Source organism: Corvus hawaiiensis, chromosome 3, assembly GCF_020740725.1.
Source record: "Corvus hawaiiensis isolate bCorHaw1 chromosome 3, bCorHaw1.pri.cur, whole genome shotgun sequence".
Classification (NCBI taxonomy): Eukaryota; Metazoa; Chordata; class Aves; order Passeriformes; family Corvidae; genus Corvus; species Corvus hawaiiensis.
Genome location: NC_063215.1, coordinates 47,422,496 through 47,445,348, shown reverse-complemented (window position 1 = coordinate 47,445,348; position 22,853 = coordinate 47,422,496). Strand labels below are relative to the sequence as shown.

Below are 22,853 nucleotides of genomic sequence, written 5' to 3'. Positions count from 1 at the left end.
ATTTCCCCATCTCCAAATATTTGGTGGAAGACACTGCCAATGGAAAATACTGTCATGGTTTTTTTTTTCTTGGCAATGAATTGGAACAAATTCTTTTGAAAAGTAGTTTATCACTAATCTTAGTCACTCAGAATAGAAGGAAAAGTCAGACAGTTTCAAATGTAAATATATGCAGCTATCTTGCACTCAATTTGTTCACTCTCCAACTGAAAAGACACTGAAAAGACAAGTAAATGTTAGTTGTGATTTACTAGTTTAATTTTCTGAGGCAGAGGGTTTTTCTTAACAGTGAGCTTCCATTTAGCTTAAGAAGTCTTACTGGTCTACTTCAGGAATATTTACTATGTTTTAAAAAGCAACTATTACCAGTGCAAAACCAATTGCATGAAAGAGTGTACAGAAGTCAAATGTCCAACGTGTTCCTAAACAAGTTATTGCAGCTTTTCTTTCTGCTCCATGCAGATCCTATACTGTAGGAACAAAAGCCTCAGAGACATAACTTTGGACGTTAAAGGAATAAATACTTACATTTCTGAATAAGAGAATTATAAGTGGAAATCAAGATAATTAAGATCTCCTAGTGCAGGAGCTTGCTATTGAAACCAACTTAAAAAAACCAAAGGCAAAGTAATTGCTTAAGTATATTAATTAACTTCTTCAAATTATTCAATATTTTGAAAGTAACAAGACCTAAATGCACACAAGCAAGTTACCCCATGTCAGTAAGATACCATGCACAGTTGATCTGCAGCACACATCTTCAAATTACTTGAGGGACCTCGTGTCCCTTCCACCCTCAACCAATCTGTGCTTCTGTGATTTCTGTTTTGACGAGAATTATCTCAGCCACCAGTGAAAATGGTCTGATAGATTCAAATTACTTTTAATTTGCATTTGCAAATAGGCTTAATATAGATCAGTTGATGTAAAGTAACTTAACCTGAAGTACTTTGAATCTGCAACACCCTAATCCTAACAATGAAAAAACATGTAACATGTCCAGCAATGTCACGTGAAGTCAGGATCTTACATCCCCATCTCCCTTATTCCAATAATAGAAAAAGGCTTGATGTGAGAACTGTAAGCATACTGTGAAAGAAATTGCTGCTATTCTCAAGTGATGTACATTTTGGAAAGTATACATTTTACTGACATCCTTTATTACATAAATCAGCACACCAGACCAGAAATAGCACTATGTCTTGTTAGCTAAAAGAGATAAAGAATTTGTAATTTATTCTATTTTTAAAACCTGCATTGCTTGAAGGAAATGAAATAAATGCAAGGTTTGGTTTTTTTTCTTAAAAAGGATATGAATAGGGAGCTTCAAAGCCTCCAAGGGGTTTACAGTTTTCCATGAACAACAGATTGAATGTTAGTCCAGCCTGAAGAAATTATAAAATTGGAAATAGCTGCAATTCTGGATGTTAACACAGAGTTGTTCATCTGAACAGAGAGACTCGCAGTAGACACCAGCTCACATGGGACCATTTGCAGAACTACAATAACTACCTGCTATATCAAAGGATAGTTGTCAAATTTGCATCAATTTTCTAGTGGTTAAAATTAAAAATAAACAAAGGTAGAGGCATAGAGGAAGTTAAAAATTTCAGAGACAATGACAAACATCCTCCTTAACACTATTCAAGTGTAGTATCTTCAAATGACTCAGCATGTAGGAAATAGGGAGAAATGGGAATTTTAGAGAAAAAAGAGTAGTAGCTAAGTGGCTAAGAGCAGTAGCCAGAGAAGTAGCTAAACCTAAAGTAACAGAAAAAGATTTTTAAATAAAAAGAAAAAATGCTTTGAGTGTATTAATGAACTAAGTCAGGATGCAACACCACATATCACCAAATTAGAAGAGATCACAGTGAATTAAAATTTCCCTTAAAAATTGAGAAGGTTTCAAATATAACAAGGTAGTTACTGCTATTACACATTAGAAAATGAAAACAAATGCACACAAGGCCATTTCAATGCATGTCTCACAAGTACTCACTTCAATATACACACAGTGCTTTTCTGAGATGAGGTGTAGATTTCTTACACCCTTTTTCTCAAACATCATTAATTCTGCATTATAAACAGATGTTTGAAACATTGGTTTCCTAAGAAAATCTCATTGATTTGCACTCCCAATATCTTGCATGAGAAGGTCTCTTGGCAACAGCATTTAAAGACTTTTGGAACTAGGAGGGTCTTCAATTTGGACCTAAATTTCTCCAACTGATTCCCAGTAATTAGTTGCCATGATTCTGACTAGTTTTCGAGGAAAAATACTGCAGTTCAGGAAAGAACCTCCTCCACCAGGGAATTCAATGAGTAACTTTTTGGTTAAGCTCTAGTTCATCTACAACTGAAATTATTCTATTCACTTCTGGTTCAAGTTAAACAGAAAAAAACATCAAAATGTTCAAAATAATTTCTGGTTTAAGAAATAAAGGAAAATTTGAACCAGTTTTTCTTTGGCATCAGCATTGTTCTGTGATATTGAAGAGAGAACTTGAGAACAACAGCATAACTACACATTTTTTTAACAAGAACAACATGTAACCAGTGCTGTGTAAGGGGTTACGGGAATTCCGAACAGCGTTCCTGATTGCTTTTGGGGGGAAGACAGTTCGTGGCTCCTGCAGGAATGGTGACACCTGTCTCCTAGAGGATAACAGTCCAAGTTACCCTCGAATAAAAGAAGAAACTTTTCTTTAATTGGAGCTGGGAGGTGACCCCTTGGTGCTTGCCCACCAATGCAAGTGGGAACTTGCTGGACCACCTAAGGAGCTGAATTTTGTCTTGGACTACACTGTGTCTTACTCATCTCCTGTCTGTATGGTCTGAATCCATAAAACCCTTTATTAAGAACAAGTGGCAGTAAGATGCTGATCCAAATGCAGTGTGCAAGGGAACATTATTACACACACTGTGCTCAGGGATATACACATGCACACGAACCCACAGACTACATATACTTGCATGCCACTGTTTCATGGAACTCCAACAACGGCAAGGGCCAAGCTGATTTCTCCCTCTTCTAAACTTACACGACAAGTATCTGCCACTTAGATATCTGTGCTTCTACAGTGTGAGTTGTTCTGACTGCTTTCCTCAACTCTTCTCACAGTCTATACCAGATTTAGTAACGGTCTCAAGGTCTCCCTGTAATATCCACAAGCTTTTATTTCAAGCTCAAAAGACCAGGATGTTTCAAAAAAAAGGAGGAATATGAATCAGAAATTTCCTTCTAAAGTGACGCAGTGTTTCCTTCAAAAAGTCACACAACTATTTAAATTTGAGTAAAAGTTAACAGTTAACACATATCTCTATATGACATTATGTTAAAAAAAAAAAGACAATTTCTATTACTTTATGTGCATTTTTACAGAATGAGTTATTTCATTATGATTGACTGGAGTAATTGGAGTAATTCAACACTTGAAAAATGCAAACCCCACAGATTACAAAGCTTACAATTATGGAACCATTCCTGTGGAATTTACTTATCAATGGAACATGGACTTCCTTTGAATTTACTTCTAAATTTCTAGGACTATATTAAGTGACATGTATTTCTTTTAAAGCATCTTTCATTTGATTTAAGCTCCAAGTTTTGCTTTCAGAGACATCTGTATAGCTTCCACTGAAATTAGAGTTGACACAGACAGCTGAAAACAGTTTGATTTGGAAAAAGAGATAGCATATATAGGCAAATTTCTTTAAAACTTATCATTTAAATAAGTTTAAACAAAGGAAGCACTTTGACAAACTGCACTTAACTAGCTCGAATTATCTTTTATTGACTACCACTGGAAATTCATCTCACCTTGCATATATTGCAAGATCATCTTCTGAAGGGATATCTGAAAGATTGACCCCATACACATCTTTTGTTGATTGCACTACATTCTGGAACATAAGAAAGATTCAGACTAAGAATACCATAACAACATCCAAAGAAAGTTTGCTCTTAAGAAAGAACTTCTTTAAAAACTAAAATATAATTTCAAAAGTGCAGACAGAAACAAACAGGTCTCTCACATCCACAGCAATATTAGCTTACACATATTTTTAAAAAAAAAAAAATTATTAAAAATATTAACACATTTATTCAACAAGTAAAGAATTCTTGAAAGATAACATCAGATAAAACAACGTATTAGGAGAATAAATTATATTAATAGACCATAATGGTGTAGTTATTAAATTCTGTTCTGTGTTGAAACTTAATACAGAATAAATCATATTCGTTCAGAACATGCTCCCACATTTGCTTTCACATTTCCTGCTGCCAATTCTGCAATAATTACAAACATCAGGTTGAACAAAACTATTTTTATTTTATACATTATGCAATCATGTCAGTCAACTATAACAAGGAATCAATGCACATGCTATAGTTCACTAACTGTGCCTAGTGATTCAGTGCTAAACTGAGGGGGGCTTTCTGACACGACACATATGACTGTGAGTCAAATATAAACACAGTTTCTTTTAGTTCAAAAAGATTCAAAGTCAAAGAACTTCAGAAAGGTATGTCCTGACCAGAAGTATAACTGCATTTTTTACTAACTTCTCAGAGATGTGAACAGAAAGGAACTAGCTTTTTTGGTTCCCCCAATAATAAGGACTGCCATGAATGAACAATGCAAATTATGACTAAAATTCAATGTAGGAAAAGGTGCTAATTAATTGGAATATATTTCTTCATATCATTACTGAAAAGTCAGAATAGCTCACCCAATTTTAAGCCATTGAAATTCAAAAATGTTTCAGATCATACTTTGTGTTTACATGCATCTTTCATTTAAGCATCTTAAAAATCTAAAAAAGGTATCTTAGATCTGAGTGCTGAAGTGTGCTCAAAACAGAGGGAAAATCTGATGTGAGACAAATTATGCAATAGTATGAATTAAGAATAACATTTCAACTTGGATTTTTGTTTAAAAAAATCTAGAAACAATCTGATTTGCTGGAGAACAGGTACTCTGTTATTCAGAGATAATGGAAAACTTTCAGATAAAATATCTTGCATAAACACAAATAAATAAATGTGCTTGTACTGGCTTAGGAAGAAGACACGATTGTACTATTGAAGGCTGAAAATCCATTATTTGAGAACACAGAACCCTAGGCTAAAGACTGAATAGAATCAAAATCTGAATTGTGGCAAAGAAAAAAAAAAGGCAGTTTAATTGTCTGTTACCTATCGGGCACTACATTTCACGCTGAGGTCATAAATACTCCATTTTCTTCGGAAGTGATAATATGCACAATACTGTAACCATTTAAATTAGCTGTGACTTAAAAAAAAAAAAATCAACCCCCCCAGACAACGTAAGTATTTTCCAAATTTCTATCATTTCCATTAGCATAACCTTTTGCTAAGACATTTTCAATGGTATCTAAAATGGATATCTACAAGAAAGAATTAGAAGAACTATTACACGAACTAATAAAATAGATACTTCCATAGCTCTTCATACATCTCATTATTTTCATTAAATAAACACCCAAGGGATTAAAAAAAATGGGAGTTATGCTAGCAAAAAAAGATTAATAACCCACAACTGAAAATATACATTCTTTCCACCTGACTGGGCAAACGCAATTTAGTTCACTATTTTATTCACTGCCATTATCTTCAACCTTAGTAGCACTAACAGCACAGGACCTATGCGATAACATTATCATGCACATTTTTGAAGTTAGTTAATTTTTTTTTTAAATGCCAGACTATATAATTATAGAACAGCAATTTAAAAGTGTTCACATAAACCACGTTAAAATTTAGACAGAATGAACATTAATTTACAGTTAATCAACCTAAGCAAGTGGCATCGTCCAAAAGGGATTGCTTTGTAATTCCAAGAGGTGGTTCTCAGGACCTCAGGTTCATAGTACATGTCTTTCAGGGGCTTTGCTCCAGATTAACTCCCATGGACTAAATGTTAAGTAGGTAGATCAGGTACATTCCTGGAGAAAAGGAATCTCATTTGCATGCTCGAAGGCCACCTCATGATGTCTGCCAGAGCATGGTAAGGGACAATAATCAGAAGTGCAGTACTGCTCTGAATTAACACACTAATATAGGTGCATTTTACATTATGTAATGACCCAAATACCTTTCAAATACCATAGTTTTCTGACAGTATTTTTTTTTAATGCTATTTTCCTTTGTGTTTCACTATTACATGACAAGAAGAACAGAAAAGGTTTACCACAGGTTGTACTGCAGTTATGCTAATATCTACATTAAAAAAATTACACGGGAGACCATTTCCACTAAATTTCTCAGTGCTTTACTTCTGACTGTTCTAGAACATTTTTTTAAGGGAATGTGAATTTTAAGCCTTCTTGCCTAACACAGTAATTTCTTACCTCTGTAATTTTTGTATTGTCTCCTGTATCAGTCACCTTTACCGGAGTTGAACGTTGAGAAACAGCACCTTCATCTTCTTTATCTGTCCCAGAATCATCTTCAGAACTACTCGACACTGCTTCCTCGCTTGGGGGTGGAGGAGCACTAGCAGCTGTTTTGCGCTGCAGCACAGCTTCTTCTCTATTATTTTTGTTCCTATTAGGAAAGGCAGTGTGTATTTATGAAATCAGCAAGATACTAGCAATGAATACTTAAAACTCTTAATCTTGGTTACAATCTTTCTGGGGAAATAAGTTTTAACCTCTGGGGAAACTATTTGCTCATCTCCACAATCCTCGATTGATTCTTCTTCTTCAATCTCTTCTTATTCCAGAGCATTTAAAGACAGCCCAAAGGATTCTGTCAGTTTTTCTTCACTGATTCTCTGATTCTTTACTTAAATCCCTCCCCACAACTGAATAAATAAAAAGGAATAAAAATTACTTGAGACATAACATCTTTGGTTTTCATCTTGGAAAAAAGTTTCACTTTCTGATTAATAACAATATCCACTCCTATAGCTTTCTTAATCTTGGTTCCAAATCTTAATGGTAATGTCACTTTTTTTTCTTTATTTTCCATACCTCTCCCCTCAATTCAGTTCTTTAATCAGCAACATTTCTTTATCCAGTATGTATTTCTCACTCAAGAAATTCTGGTCAATATAAAGAGGTGCCTTATTTGTAAGATATAGCATTTCTGTGTAAGCAGGCTAACACTGGATTTAACTGTATGCACTCTGAAAGGTGCACATTACTTCACCCATCACGAATTATACCAGCCTTATGTCCTCTGAATCCTCTCGTGCTGGCCACAGAAGGGTATTTAGTTGCAATTTCCTCTCAGACACTGTCACAATCTTTCAGGGAAGGCAGTTAATGAATAGACATTAACTAATGAATACACAGTTTATAGACAAATCCCTGGAAATAGGGAAGGAACATCTCTTCCTTGCTGCAGTGACTGTCCCATGTATCACTGACACTGTGTGTGACTCACTCTAAAGAAAGACAGCAGCATGCTAAGAGGCTGTGGAAACAGCACACTGATTGATGCAAATGCTATTTGGAGATGCAGGTCTAGTGCTCTCATCAGCATCACTCGAGCCCTAGTGGAGCACATCATGACTCTATTTTATAGAGTGCTGCCTCTTGAAGTCAAACTCACACAGGAGTTTATCCCTGTACTGAATTAGCTACACTTTATATGCTCAAGGAACATGTACAAACAAGAAGGGAAGTCCTTCCAAAGGCTCTGATCTGAGAGCATACCCCACCCCTGAGGACATTATCGTATCAGAAGAAATCTTAGAGCTGGAACAAAATGCCTTGGGAAAAATAACACCATGGGCAAGTTTGATTTCTGCCGCAGCAGAACCTGACACTTCCTTGGACTGAAATTTACAGAAAGTTATGAAGACATAAGCAATCTTTTCAGGGAAAATTAAGGGGTTTTTCCCTACTTTTCTAAATGAGGTGAAGGTCACAAGAAAAGCAGTCCTTTCTGAAAGCTGAGGAACTGAGCAAGTAGCCAAACACTAGTAAGAGTGTTATCCTCACCTCACTCCCAACATGTACTCAGCCAAGATCTAAGCATCCTTGGGACCCAAACACTTATAGAAAAAAAGAGATCATCAAACCCTTCAGAAATGTCTTCGATCAAAATGTGATGACAAATGTGCAAGGCAAAGGTACCACCTTTTGCAAGGCTAAATAGGGTTGAGGTGCAAGAGTGAAGCCACGTTTTACCCTACAACACAGCCAACGAAGCGGAAGCCTTATAAGTGATACACAGGGAGTCCTGGAAAGCGGCTTTGATGGAGCTGATTCTCTGTCTCACATCAACCCCTAAAAATCACAGTGAAAAGCTTGAATAAAAGTGCCTGAGAAAACTATATAATGGTCAAGAATTTAATGGAGTATCTAGAGACAAATTAGTTAGTCCAAAATCTGACATTATATCAAAGTAGAAGAATAAAGCTTATCCTCAAAATACTCATAAACTCACAATTCTTAGCAGAGATAAACTGTGTAACAGTTGAACAGTCTTCCTGTTTATTCCCAGTAGGATGAAATGAGATTCTATTGCTGATAAGCATAGTCTGCTCTCAACATTTATTGACAATGAGACCCTGAGGATCAGAGCACATGAGACAGTCGAATGTTCTAGTGTTTAACAGAAGGGCGAGTTTTCAGAGGAATTGATAATGTTGTGACAGCACAGTAACTACTGACAAAATGTTTCCTTAATATGAGGTATCAAAGAGAGACTGAATTCAGGAAGATTCTGCGTAGCCCTTCTGTGACACAGCAATCAAGACAGCAGTGGAATAAACAGGGTAACAAAGCAGGTCCAGGATGCAAAAGCAGCTAAATGAAGCATTCATTTGTCCCAGTAACTGCTGCTGATTGTTTTATAAAATTTTATCAATAAATATTTTAGTAACTTTTTTTATCAAAGACTATGCTGAAATTGGCATTTATTTCTGTTTCAGAATATGTACTGTTTATGAAAAATTTATCATTTTTTTAAAGACAACAAGAAAATATGCACTGCTGTCAACTCCAATAGAGAATAGAGTTGCCACTAGGATGAAGAGATGATCCAATTTTAATAACTTCTGTATATTATAGATAAAATCTTCTCATGAGTTTCACTTTGAGGAATAAGAGAAAACAAGTTGGAATTAAGAATTCCTAGTGTCAAATAAAAATCTCAAATCAGATGTGATTTTGAAAGTGTACAATTCTACAGTATAATGCCAATGAATTTTTTATTTCCCATAACACAGAATATGCTTCACAGACACACATGTAAGAGTTTATATATTTTCATTACAATTTCATTACTGTTAAACCAGAACAAAATTTCTGATTTCAGACTTACCCCAACACAGATTTTCCAGTTTCATCAGGTTTACGAACAGTAAATGGACTTGGATCAATTCCCACATTCTTAGGCATAAAATCTCTGTCAAAACAAAAAGGAAAAAGTGTTCATTAACACAGTTCAACACATAAAATTTTTAAATTTTCTGGAAGAACCACCTCTAACATCTATCTGTGAATTTAAAAAAAAATCATCATAAAAAGAGATATCAAGTTGTAACTTTACCATTACAAGTTGATGTATATATAACCTAGGTATTTAAAAAGCTTTAAGTTGCATTATTTAGTCCCACAAAACAGCTCCAAGTATCACCACTTGCCAAAGATGCTAAAACATTGTGCTCCATTCCTGCGCTAAAGAAACCCTGTAACTCAGGGTTTTGTACATTGTTTTCAAAATGCTGCCAACACTCAAATTGTGTCAAACAGCTACATGAAACATAATCTGCCTGGAAATCTTTAGCCAAACCATGATTCAGATTATGCTCAGAATATCCAGCTGATTGCTGCCAACAAAAAAAAAGACCCAAAAATATCTGGCCAGCTGTGAGAACTGGATGAACTGAAGAAAACAACTGCAAAACAAGAGCAGAACAACGAGAAAACAATTGTGTTGAAAGCAGCCTCTGTGATCTGAGTCAACAGAGAAAAGTTCATCTCTCTGCCATCAAGTGCCCAGACATTATGCACTCCATAATAAAAAATAATTGGAAATCTAATTGCTATTTTAACAGACTTTTTTTAGAGTAACATTTCCATGTAACATTGTGATTTAGTTTCAAGAACTTTGCTAAATTTGAAATTACACATATTTAACAAATAAATCAAATGCATATTTAATTCACACTAAATCAACTCCCAGTCGAGGATTTAGAGCCACAAAACATCCCAATATACCGTGTAGAATTGGTCATTGCCAAGCAGAAAGTCTCATCAAAACTGCTCAACTCATATGGCCTAAAAAACTCATTGTGGATATCAATTTCCTCTTCGTATTTGTGGAATTTCTTCACTGTCAACTTGCGTCTGTTTTCAGCACATGTCACTGAGGGGGGAGAAAAAAAAAATCTTTTTACTAGCAATTACTGACTCCTGCAAAAATCTAATCAAACAGTAGCCTGCTCACCTAGCCACCATACCAGGCAATTTTTCCTACAGTCATATCCCCTCTGAGACAAGGAAATATGACATGAAGAAGATGCATTGCACATCTTTAATAAATATGCATTATCAACCACTATAATTTGATTTCATTTCATGATGAAAATTCCTAATAAAACATGCTCCACAGTACCCCAGAGAAATAAGACACACTAGCTATATTGTATCTTCTGCAACAGGAATAGAACCACCAGCACAGATTATAAATATATGCTAACAGACAAGAAAAAAAAAAAAAACAATTAAGTGTGCCCTGGCTCATAAACATATGAAGGTCAAGTTTTAGCCACTTAGGTAGCTCTTGCAACCTGCAATTGAAAAATCGTATCTCCTTGGTGGGGGTGGGGAGGGGAAGTATTTAGAAACCATTATGGAAACACTTTTTTTTTTCAGATTTGGGATCTAAAACAGTCAAAAAGCATTTGTAAATAAAATGTCTTTTTCAAGATCCTCTGCAAGGCAAGGAGCAAATATGGGTCCTACCTTCATCAAAAGGAAGAGGTAAATGCTTTAGCACACCTGTGGTCCACCAGTAAGTATAGCTGTACAGGAAAAACAGAACTGCAATCAATACAGGAGATGGGATCTTGTATTCAGCCTATCCAGTCTGCACATAACATTCACCCATCCATACAGTATCACTTCAGCATTGTTGAATTGGCTGGTGGAGTTCAACAGGCCCCTTTCCAACTACTTTGCTCTCAAATCAGAAAATTTAAACAAATGAAGCTCAATACCAATAGTTATGGACAGAAGAGTGGCTTTGTTCCATTAAAAAAACGCATTTCAGGTGCCTACCTCTACAGCACTGAAAATTAAAGTCTTAGTACATATCACAAGTATTGATGTATTTCTCTTGTTCTGGTCGTTGGAGGAGTGGGGGGAAGGCATCCCCTCCCACATGTTATTCAGATCCCAAAATTTAGGAAAAAGGTATGAAGAAATGAAGGTCAATGATAATAAAATCGGATGATTGTCAAAGCAGCTGACTTCTACACAAAGAAATACATTTTGATGTAACAGGTGTCATAAGCCTGAGAACTGTTGGCATAACTAACAGCAAAATTTAAGCCCTGCTGGAAGCTTATTCAGGATTTCTGTAAAACAACAAAGGAAGTCAAGCAACATTCATAAAACAAAGCATGTTTTATCTTTCATTCATGTTTACACAGCTTTACTCTTCTCAAATATACTTTAATTTCTTTTCTTATTTTTTCTGATAGTTTCTTCTATTTCATTACATGGAATGAAAACACAGTTGTCTTCATTGATTTTTATTTCCAATACGCGTGTATTCACAATACTGTGAGGGCTGTAATCAGAGTATTTATGTGATTGTCTCCTACTCCTGTCAATGTAGCCATCTGGAGCAGACACAGTGGGTATATTCCCACAGCCAGGGATAGACTTATTAGTGGGATTTAGGAGATGGTACAGAACAGGCAGGAAAACACACTTCAGTTCCGAGAACTGTGTATATCCTAGACAGTAAGGAATGAGTTATGCCTGATGGTCCTGCCTCTTCTCAAAGTCCTGTATCAGGCCATGCTAGTAAGCTACTTTCTCCAGTGCCTTCAGAAACTATGCAGACATACCCAGTTTTGTTGCCTGCATAAATGATAAGTAACGTGGCAACACAAAGTCTCCTTTTCCATATTCACCATCCTTTCACGTGAATCATAAATTATATAGAAGTAAGATATGAACGTTATTAAATATCTTCCTCCTGATGAGGAGGCAATTACAATATAGGAAAAGCACAGATAGTCAAAAGAAGTTTCAATGACAGGAAACATCATCTTCTATCTCCTGTATCCTTGATTTCATTATGAGTGTCATTATTTCTTTGTTGTTGTGCCCAAGGAATCCAAAAGAGGCACTACACACACAGGAAGGAAAAAGTTACACAAAGAACTTCTCCAAATGTTTGGTAGAACCAAAAAATTACTTAAAGGAGTTTTTTTTCATGTATTTATTTCACCTAGTTATTACATGAAGGTGTCATTTTGTTCACATAATAAACATCTTGACTGTATATTATAACTACTCAGAAGAAATTCTGGTTAGAATGAAAGGTAAAACTAATTAACAAGTAAATGAAGAGTACCAACATTTCTTTTTAATATTCCACCTCATTTGAGAACAGTATCTGTGACGAATAAGAGATAGCTGTTTTAACAGAGTAACAGATGAAAGGGAGACTAGAACATTTGCATATTTGCAATATATCAGCTGAATTAATTTTAGACATACAATGATGTTCAGAACGAGTAGTCAAGAAAATTAATATTGCATGTTTAATGTATGCCTGAAGTAGCATTTGGTTGTATGGCTCATATAAGCTATCTTTAAGAAAAGCCTCAGGAGACAATACAAGAGGACTGAAATTTAGAAAGAGCTGTATCATGTGCCAGCTGCTGCGACAGGTTAACAGAATAAGCAGCCAACAGGGACTGATCACACTGTTGAAACACTTGCAGTTTTCCCCAGCCAAAAATCTAAATGCAGATATTCAGATCTACCATTTGTACTAAAGAGCTTTAAGGCTCACAGAATGATCAAAGATAAAACCAGCCAAAATCCTAAGAGATTATTTAGTTGACAAGTTGAGTACTGTCCTTTTTGTTAAAAGGGATTTTTTTTAATGCACAATATTCATATTCTTCAACAAAATCATTTCCCTCTGTGAAGCAATCAAATTACTTTAAAATTTTTATACTTTACTACTTCCGTACATTACCATGCAACTACAGTGGAATGCAAATGAAGAAAAACAGTCTTCAAAAAAGGCTAGACATAGACTGAAAGGAATATAGAAAATCATGGATTTCTTGGTATGCACAGCTGCAGACTAAGTGCAGTACATAGGAAAATAAATGCTATCCTCATAAAATAATCTCAAACTCAACCATTAATAAATATGACAATCAAGAATGCACCTGTATATTGCTTAGTGGAATGTTACCACATTCATACATAACTGTACTGCAGTAAAATAGTGAAACATTTTACACTGAAGGATAGAATTTCATATGAAATTAGACTTCTTTTTAAGTACAACAGGAAAATAACATACTAAAGAATATCCTTTGAAACACCAAGGCTCAGCATTTTTTGGTAATCTCTTGAAGGTGTTTTTTTTAAGCTTTTGTATAAACATAAAAAACAGTAAGCAAGTTTTTGACAGGCTGACCTGATTATTTGATTAGCAACGTGTATGTTTTAAAATTTATTAGAGCAATACCAAACAAAATAAAAAACAGAACAGCAAAATACCTTTGCCTGGTCTGTGACAGACCAAGGGTGTTCTTGTGATGCAAATAAAAATCAGTGGGAAGCTCCCAGAGATGTGGCTTTCCTTCTGCAGGCTTGAATACTCCCAGAAAGAGATTGATAGAATCTTGCCTGTCCGCATCTGTTAGACAAGAGGCACACTCAACACCAGGAGCACTGCACAGCTCAGGCCCATTCAGACACTGCTTCTCTCTGCTCCTCAGAGTGTGCTATGACTGCTGCAGGGCCCTCTGGGCTTCAAGCAGCACAATGGAACCTCATTTAGAGCAGACCTTCTGTCACACTGCAGGGCACACGGGGCTGGTACCAACGCTGCCTCTTCCCTTGGCTTCTCCTTCAGGAGCCCAGGCTTGGCAGAAGTCAGACCTCCCGCTACAGCTCTGTCTCCCACCGCTGCCTATTCGTGTGTGCATGAAGCACATGCACGGATTTAGGCAAGTTTCAGGAAATCTGACACACCTTAGTGAATTTACTGCAGCCTAAATAACTGAAGAATGATTTAATGAAATTAAACAATATCCATACAACGCAGGTTTCCAACAAAACATACAAATGATGAATTCTTTGGGATTTTCTTGCCAAAACATAGTAAAATGATTACATTTCACAAACACCTTTTAATAATTTGGACTTGTTTCCTGTGGTTTAAATCATCAGTTTAGCTTGTCATATTCTAAGCTCCACCAAATTATTACTTGATGTGTCTTACTTTTTCTCACCCGTACAGCTTAATTAATAGTAATTATCCTAAGAGCTTTGAGGTCAACAGATGAAAATATTTTCTTATAAGAGTAGATTATTTTTAGATTCATGTATTTTTAATGATAGACAAACGGTACATGTGTAGCTAAGAGATTTACTTAGGAGGCAGTGATAGCACGCCTCTTGTAATCCTGCTCTGAATCTTATATACTGTATGACTTCAAGCAAATCACTAAAATTTTCTGAGTCTGTTTAATTCAAGTACATAAAATACATAAGCATTAAAAAAAAGTTTCTCGTATCAGAAACAAAAGGAAATACTGATTCATGAACTGGCTAGCCCTCAGATTTTTATTTGCATTTTAAAGGACATATTATGGATAGTAATAATAATAATAATTATTATTATTATTATTATAAATGCAGTACAGAAAATCAGAATCTTGTTCTAAAACTGTTTCCTTTTTCTCTGCTTTCTTAGAAAACTTAAAGAACAAAATGATCTCTCTCAATGTGCCACATTAACAAGCTAGCTGTTGCCAACTGAACAGGCAGTGTTGGACAGTGTTAAACCTTTAAATTTCATTGAAACAAATATTTTAAAACTCCATAATAAACATGAAACAAAGTAAATATGACATTGAATGCCACATTGCAACAATGTCATCTTCAAGCACAAAAAATGCCTAAAGCATCAAAAATAATTGCCTCAAATGGGATCAAATACCAAAATCATAAGTAAATTGGGGAAAGTGTGCAGCACCCTTTAAGAAAACTTCATTCAAAGACAGTATTGACTTCAGTAAAGACTAGTGTCTGTTTGTGTACTTTGCTACAAGTTCATTCAGATGACCCGATGGACGTTTTTATTTCCACAGTTTTCTTTTTTTTGTAACATCTTTTTTACAACAAATTCTTTTATTACTAGAAGACATGCATATCATGACTATCCTTGCAAACAGACCACAACCCCAAATGTGGACCTAGAACTTTGCTCAGGCTTCCACCTAACCATTTCAGTGGCTGGCATAAAAGTGAACAGCTCAGAGATTCGTTCCATCTTCTACATCACAGTACAGGGGACACTGCAAGGGTGCTACCTTTGGCTCATAAGAATTGATGAAACCAGACCTTATTGCCAGTGCAAATAATAAGAGACCATATGACTGAAATAAACAAGTTCTCTATTTCCCATTTAATTTGGGCAAATATGATACACGAATTACATGATTTACATTCAGAAAAGTTACTCTGAATTGTGTGCTCTCAACATTGTTATACACACAGAAACAATAATTTTAGCCAAAGAAGTCAGAGATTACTGAAGTATTTCTAGCCATTGCCCAACTCACTGTTTTAAAGTTCACACAGTCTATAAATAATTGCGGTCTACTACAAAGAAGAAAAAAAATAGGTACTTCTACCCCTGCCTATGCAAGTTTTGTGAAAAAGAGTAATAGAGGACTGACACAATATTGATAACACGGTAACACGGTTTGGCCTTCTGACATGTCTTAGACTGCCCTTTGATCATTCTTTCAGGTCTTCTTCAAGACTTCTAAACACCCAACACTTTTTTTTGTTATTTTGCAAAAGATAAGGCTCAGCATTTTTCAAAGAGGTTTTCCCTTAGCAATGTTGCCCAGAAGAAAGTAGAACACTCAGTGTTCTACCAATGAGTGATATGAGCTAGTAAAGGAGTAAGTTAATATTTTACAGCTTATTTAATGAAAAAAAATAGCTCATTTACTTGAGTTTTGAATTTTGTCTTTTCTACCACAGATTTAACCATTTGTAGCTCCTATTCACACAAAACAATTACATGCACTACAGCTTGCTTCGTTTTGAGCTCTCAGAAACATCACTAGAAATACTCCACATGAAGCTTTCTACTCATGTTTAGATTTATCGCTTTCCTTATATTTGCTGAAGACATTCTGTCCAACATTTTAACACTCAGTAACACCTACCTGCTTCTCTATTGATCTACAAATGTCACTGACAGATGCAGTGCTACATGTATGCATTTTCTAAATAAAGGTCTGCATGCTACAACATAGGATAAATCACTATCTCATCAAATCAGAATACTTATTTGAGAATTACCTATTTGAGAAATACCTATTACTGAATTACCTGGAAATTATAGTATAGAGGAACTCTGTCACAAGATCATAGTGCAGATTACTGAAACATCATGAGTAAGATGCTTTGTAAACAATAGCTTAAATGAAAGCACTTAAATTTACCTGAGAAAGCATTACTATAATATCTTGAGAGTGTTTGCATAATATCTTTGGAATGCTGAGTCCATGGAGCAATCTTTCTATACGTTTTCACTCTGTGCACAAGCTGAGAGCCTCCATACTGCAGAGAAAGCGTGTCTCCATGATCTTCATATAATTCTTCAAATAATCTGAAGGAAAAGCAAAATGTGTCATCTATCAAACTTCTGAATAGAATTTTTAAAGAGAAAATATAATAAAGTCTTTCTGCATATGCAATACAGTTTCTTCTCCTTTATTCAGATAAATATGTGGAAATTTTATTCAGACATAATAATTACTAAGAAGATTTAGACTTTGAGATTTTCATTACTTTTTAATATAACAGAAGAGGTTCACACAAACAGAGCAAGCAGTTGTATAGATTCAGGAAGAAGATTAACATGTCGTACTACTTAATGGGGAGAAAACAAACAATATATCTTCACTAACCAAGGCATGTTTCATACACTAGAAGGGACAGAACATATCAATATCTCAAGGCTACATTTTCTGTTAAGTACACCAGGAATGAAGTTAGCATAACCTTCCAGAAACCTCCCTAGTTACAATAATGATGGCTCAAAGGTACAAAATGAATAAACATGACTTGTAAGAGAAGTGTATGGCAGTCAGGTAACATTTGCTGGAGCTGGAAAACCTTGGTGTAAGCAGAAGGCAAAAAGAATTGGTTAAGAATTGACTTGAACAAGGAGAGCTGGCAAAAAAGTGAAGAAGTCCTCTGGCATCAAGAAGTTGACAGCATTCAAACTGGGACCAGTCCAAATAGCAAAAATTAAACAAGCTTTTTATCAATGACAAAAACAAGACAACAGTCTCAGAAAAAGAGGCTATCTTAAGGAGATGGCACTCAGTCTAAAAGATAACATTCAAAAGTGCTTCTCAGAAATGCCTTGCTTGAGCAAGACAATGACAAGGATGATATTTTGCTAAAAGAGACTAGAAGTTTAGTTGAGAGACAAAACCCCCAAAACAGAACAAAACAAGCCCCAACCCCTCCCCAAAACTAAAAAGCAAACCCAACCACTAAACCTGTGGGAACATGTTTCACATCAGTATAGGAAGACAAAGTAACTCGGGCATCTACATGTAATACCTGTAGAAGAAAGAAGTCCTTCAGGACTGAAAAGGAAGACAGAAACAAACAACAAAATAAAATTAAAACCAAAATGCACCAAAACAAGACAACAAAAGCATTCCCCTAAGAAAGTTTCCAACAAAGACACAGTATTGCATAGGTAACCTAGCAACCATCTGACCGAAGCTCTCCTCAAAGGGATCTGGATGAAGAACACTTATCTGAGCATCAAATCAATTTCTGTAGAAACTAAATAGCTGTCCATCAAATCTTCTGTACAAGGTCAAGTACAGTAAGATCAATTAGGAGGAAACATCTGCTAAGTAACTTTAAATAAACAAAAGAGAAACCCCAAAACAACACACAAAAAACCCCCCAAAGAAATAACCCAAACCCCACTTGCCTACACACCAATCATTCAGAGTTCATGACACCGTGTATTAGAATCTCATTTACTTCTTTGGGTTTGTTTTTGTTTGACCAGTAGCCCCAGGAGGCTGCACAGCAACTGGTATTGGCAGCAGAAATTATTTGTTCCCAGAGGTAAACATACAGCTCCCAGCAGCTGGGACATGGTGGATGAGAGGCACTGCTAGCACACCCAGGAAGCCACCAGTGGGTGCCCTCCGTGGCCACCAGGCCAGAGGCCAGGAGCCACCACTTGCACAGTGAACCAACGTGCTGCAGGTGAGGCTGTTTCTGCAGCACATACCGGCTCCAGGCCCCAGGCAAGCGCAGGAAACTAACAGAAAAAAAGAGGAGGAGCTGAAGGTATGTCTCAAGTAAAGGGGACGGAAGCCCAACTACTTGTGTTTTCTGAATACAAGTTAGGTCTCCGTGCTCTAAAGCTATCAAACCACTAGTTAAAATCATCAATGAAGCCGTAAGTTTCAGTGACGACAACAGTTTAAAGGAATAAAACCACAGCACCTTAAAGACTCCTACATTAATTTCTGAAGCATATTTACAAGTAGCTTAGTTTACCCTGACCCCCAAAACATTTCAATACAAATGCAGGGTTTTCATGAAGTGTTTGAGGATGCTTGTATAAGTACCATTGACACTTCATATGCAAGAAGAATTTTGCTGGAAAGCTTTTCTTCAATAAATCAAAACCCATGAAATTTTTCCAAAGAAAAAGGAGGGAAGAGCAAGGTAAGATGTACTTCTATACAGTCTGGCATTCTCCATGAAAGTATGTAATTATTTCAGTTTTCACCTTCAGTCAGCATTTTGCCTCAAGCAATTGAAACAAGTGTAAAAGGCTGGGGTGGAGGTTTTCTTAAATTTATTTCAAAGGAAAACACTTCTCTTTAAGTTTAGGCATATAAAAAGAATAAAGACAAGCTATTATCTCATAAGAAGACTGATTAACATACTTTTCCAGAAGATCAAACTTTCAGCATGACTGGATTTTCTCAAGATTTCAAGTATGGAAGATTTTTTAATCTTGGATGAATAAACATTAAATCATTCCAGTAGCAATAACTGGATGCTTCTTCTGCATGGACATAATTCTCCATAATCTCTTGACTCAAAAATTAAAACTACGACACACTCGATTAATCTATCTTACCTTACAGCATCTGTATCAAATTGTAAATTTGGTTTATCAATCAATCCCAATGAATACAGCTGGTAGGCCAAAGCACATTTCCCCACCATAAACTGGGCTGTGTTAGTGCGGTCTAAACAGTCCACACAATTCGTTCGGAGAACTCCAGTCTGGTAAAGCAATCCAAATAAAAGATTTATCTTAATCAACAAATTACTACACTCATGATTATTACTTTTTTACTACTAGCTAAGTCTTATCAAATCATGTCTTCATGATTTGATGTCTTATCAAATTATGTCTTCACAAAAATTTGAGGAAAGGCATTTCTAATAAAAGTTAAAAATCAATTAATCTCGAGCAAGCTACGTCAGACTGCTGTCATGCCTACTTTCAAAATATTCTTGCTTTTATCATCACACCTACTGCATGTTCCCTCAACTCACAAACAGCCTTGAAGAAGTCACAATTTGGATGTCACTCATAAGATGTCTAGTCAGCGATGAACTGTGACCTGAATGCTTACATGTAAGTCACTGGTGACTCTCAAATCATTAAAGATAAAATAATCACTTTCCTACTACAGGTAAACCTGTTAAGGCTAACATAAAAAAAACTAACTAGGGTTGATTTTTTTTTAAGGGATCAAATTCTATCTGCTCTGCTGTTTATCTGCCCTCAACAAACATATCCCAGTGATCAGCTAGTACAGAATGGTCACATGCTCTCTAACTTACAGGAAGTACAAAATTATGAATGGCAAGTCAAAGCAACTAATGCTTCTTAAGAATATGCACTGTGTTCAGAGTATAAAACCATAACATTCAGGTATATATTTGATACTGTATGGTTTGCATTTCAGTCAGTACTTTTCTGACCTTAAAGGAAGATGTGTTTCTAGTTTTATTTTCTTTTAGTGATGGAAACTGTAACAATGTACAGAAAAATTCAGCACTGGTGAAAATGTCAGTAACCCATGTTCACGCGTGTCAGTATGTTACCAGGGTTAAGTATGCTTATTCCTCACTTCTTCTGTGTAACATTTTATGAGATGTAGTTTGCTAAAATGCTGCTGGTTTAACTTTCACTGCACTGGTAACATTACAGACTAAACTGTAATGGAAACTAGTTTAAAATACAAGCATTTCTCAGACTAAGTCCAGCAAAGATACAGTTCCAATACCATAAGGTTTTGGGGTACCATGCAAGAACTTTAGGCCCTAATTCCCAATTAAATTTCTGGGAAGGACAGCAGTAATAATGTGTACCATAAATACTGATTTAAGAGCAGTCTGTGAGTCACCAATCAGGTATTTAAGGGAAATTGTTCACTGTTCTTTGGGAGTGTTGATCTACATCACTATAATTATGAACTAATAAAGCATATTTTAGTACCTGCAAACGACCAGTGGAAACAACACAACCTCCCAGTTCATTCCACCTGGAAGACAAACAAAACAGAATGACTTCCAAATAAGTTTATAAAATAACAGATCATATCAGTGACAAATAGTTACTTCTGGATTTGCAGGGACTCGAGAGACTTCATCTGCAGAAGTCTAAACAAATACAGTTTCTATATTTAAAAAACATTTTAAACTTTTTACTTTTAATACCATAAAATCCACTGATCAACAACAGACTCAGTAACATTTAGATGGCAATTATCTTATTGGTATGCCTCAAAAGAAGTCATTCAGTGATTTCCAAATTAGTAAGTCTTAAAATAAGAAGTATCTTAATAAACATAGAAATTCCAAACAGCTTTCTAAGGAATAAGTGCTATTCATTATGCATCAAATAAATTAGAGGTACTTTTCATCTGGACGCAAGATACTGCAGTAGGAATCAGGTCGATTTACAAAAAATCCAGTCTTCTTTACTACACTTTCTGCAATCACATTCAGTCTGTCAAGGACATTGCAAAGTTTGCTGAGGAGAAGGGGAAAAAAAAAAAAAAAAAACAAGAGACAGTCAAGATACATTAATACTAAAAAAAATTTCACTACTTGAAAAGTTTTTCCATAACAAAAATGATTTAAAAACAGGCCCATATCACAGCTTTATTCATCCAACAGTAATTATGTATATATTTTTCTTAGATTTTACAGGAAAGAGAGACTGACTGTATCTGAGCAATTTTACTTCTTTTTGATAAAAATGTTACATAAACTAGAAGCAGAAGACATAAAAAACCTAAAACTCCTTGATATTTACATCACACTAATTTTTCTCTACCAAACTTTCTCTGATTCAAAAATATGAATGAGGCAGAAAAGGATGTATGATTGCAAAAGGAATGTATGATTACAGAAAAGGATGTAAGCTGAATCACAGTCCCTTGTTTTGTTTGCAAGGTGCTGTTTTGTTCAGTAACATTTGCTTCCATCTGTGCATGGCAGCTACAAGCACTGGTACAGAAAGGATTTTTTCTACCTTTTAGTGTATTTGGCCATATCCCAGGGTATATATATAATTGCATGTTCTGGGGGTAAGAACTGGTTGAGATACGTCACAGCAGCAACGAGTTCTTCACTGAGAATCCTTTCATGCTTTCTTTTTTCACGTTCCTTCAGCAAAAAGAAAAGGAATTTAACATCACAATTTTCATTAACAAATGTACATAACTCATACACAGGCACACATACATGCATGTATACATAATGGAAATCAAAAGTGGAAGCTGTAACAACAGCAGGCAGTTCTTCATAAATAGTACAATTAAATTAAGAACAGAAAAGATAGAAAAATCTGAACATTTTAGGTTTTTGACGATTTATCTGTATTTGTAATAAAAGTGACCTGTTTCAACTGTGCATAATCATTGGCTAGAAAATGGAATGCTGTAAGAGTAAAGAACACACAGAAACAAAAGTGGCAATGTAGATGAAATGGAGAATGACAAAAGAGAAGCAAAATGATAGGCAGAAAGAGAAACATCACATTCAGTTCTGAGTACAAGAGGACAAAGAGAAATTCTTCTCCATTAGAGGCAGGAGATGGGGAACAACAGCTCCCATCTCCCAGTCTTGCAATAATTTCTAAAAATTAGAATTCTGTTGCCATTGCCTGAATATAACATATGTTTTCATAGAACCATAGAATGGTTTGGGTTAGGAGAGACCATAAGATCATCTAGTTTCAACCCTCTATCATAGAGTCAGGGATGCCTCTCACTACTTCATGTTGCTCCGGGCAACATCAAACCTCGCCTTGAAGCAGGCACTCTATATTAGTATGGCTTGCCTCTCACTCCACCCAAACTAAACCCTATCCTGAACCTAAGCTATAAAAACTGCTTTATCTATGTTAACAGCAGTCTTAGACAAACCCTAGGGAAGCCTAATAAATTAATTACTAATTAACAAGCTTCTAGATTAGACAGATACAAGAGGACATATACCTCATCAACATTTAAGAAATCAAGTGCTTGGGACAGAAGCCCTCAGCATTGGTGTAAAAGCAACAGATACAT

The 22,853-nt window shown here is 35.6% G+C and overlaps 1 protein-coding gene across 4 annotated transcripts in view; it reads right to left on the bottom strand.

Moving 5' to 3' along the window:
* The window catches only part of FIG4 (FIG4 phosphoinositide 5-phosphatase), a 52,952-nt gene that overhangs the window by 8,450 nt on the left and 21,649 nt on the right, over positions 1–22,853 (bottom strand). For 2 of the 4 annotated variants that reach the window (XM_048299588.1, XM_048299586.1), the window contains exons 11-21: positions 21,815–21,948; positions 21,194–21,310; positions 20,774–20,819; positions 19,400–19,548; positions 16,710–16,876; positions 13,741–13,879; positions 10,948–11,006; positions 10,201–10,348; positions 9,302–9,385; positions 6,376–6,571; positions 3,821–3,903 (exon numbers count right to left, since the gene is read on the bottom strand). In XM_048299588.1, the coding sequence (XP_048155545.1) occupies positions 3,821–3,903; positions 6,376–6,571; positions 9,302–9,385; positions 10,201–10,348; positions 10,948–11,006; positions 13,741–13,879; positions 16,710–16,876; positions 19,400–19,548; positions 20,774–20,819; positions 21,194–21,310; positions 21,815–21,948 (1,322 nt within the window). The other 2 variants (XM_048299587.1, XM_048299589.1) reach the window with 2 other exon arrangements.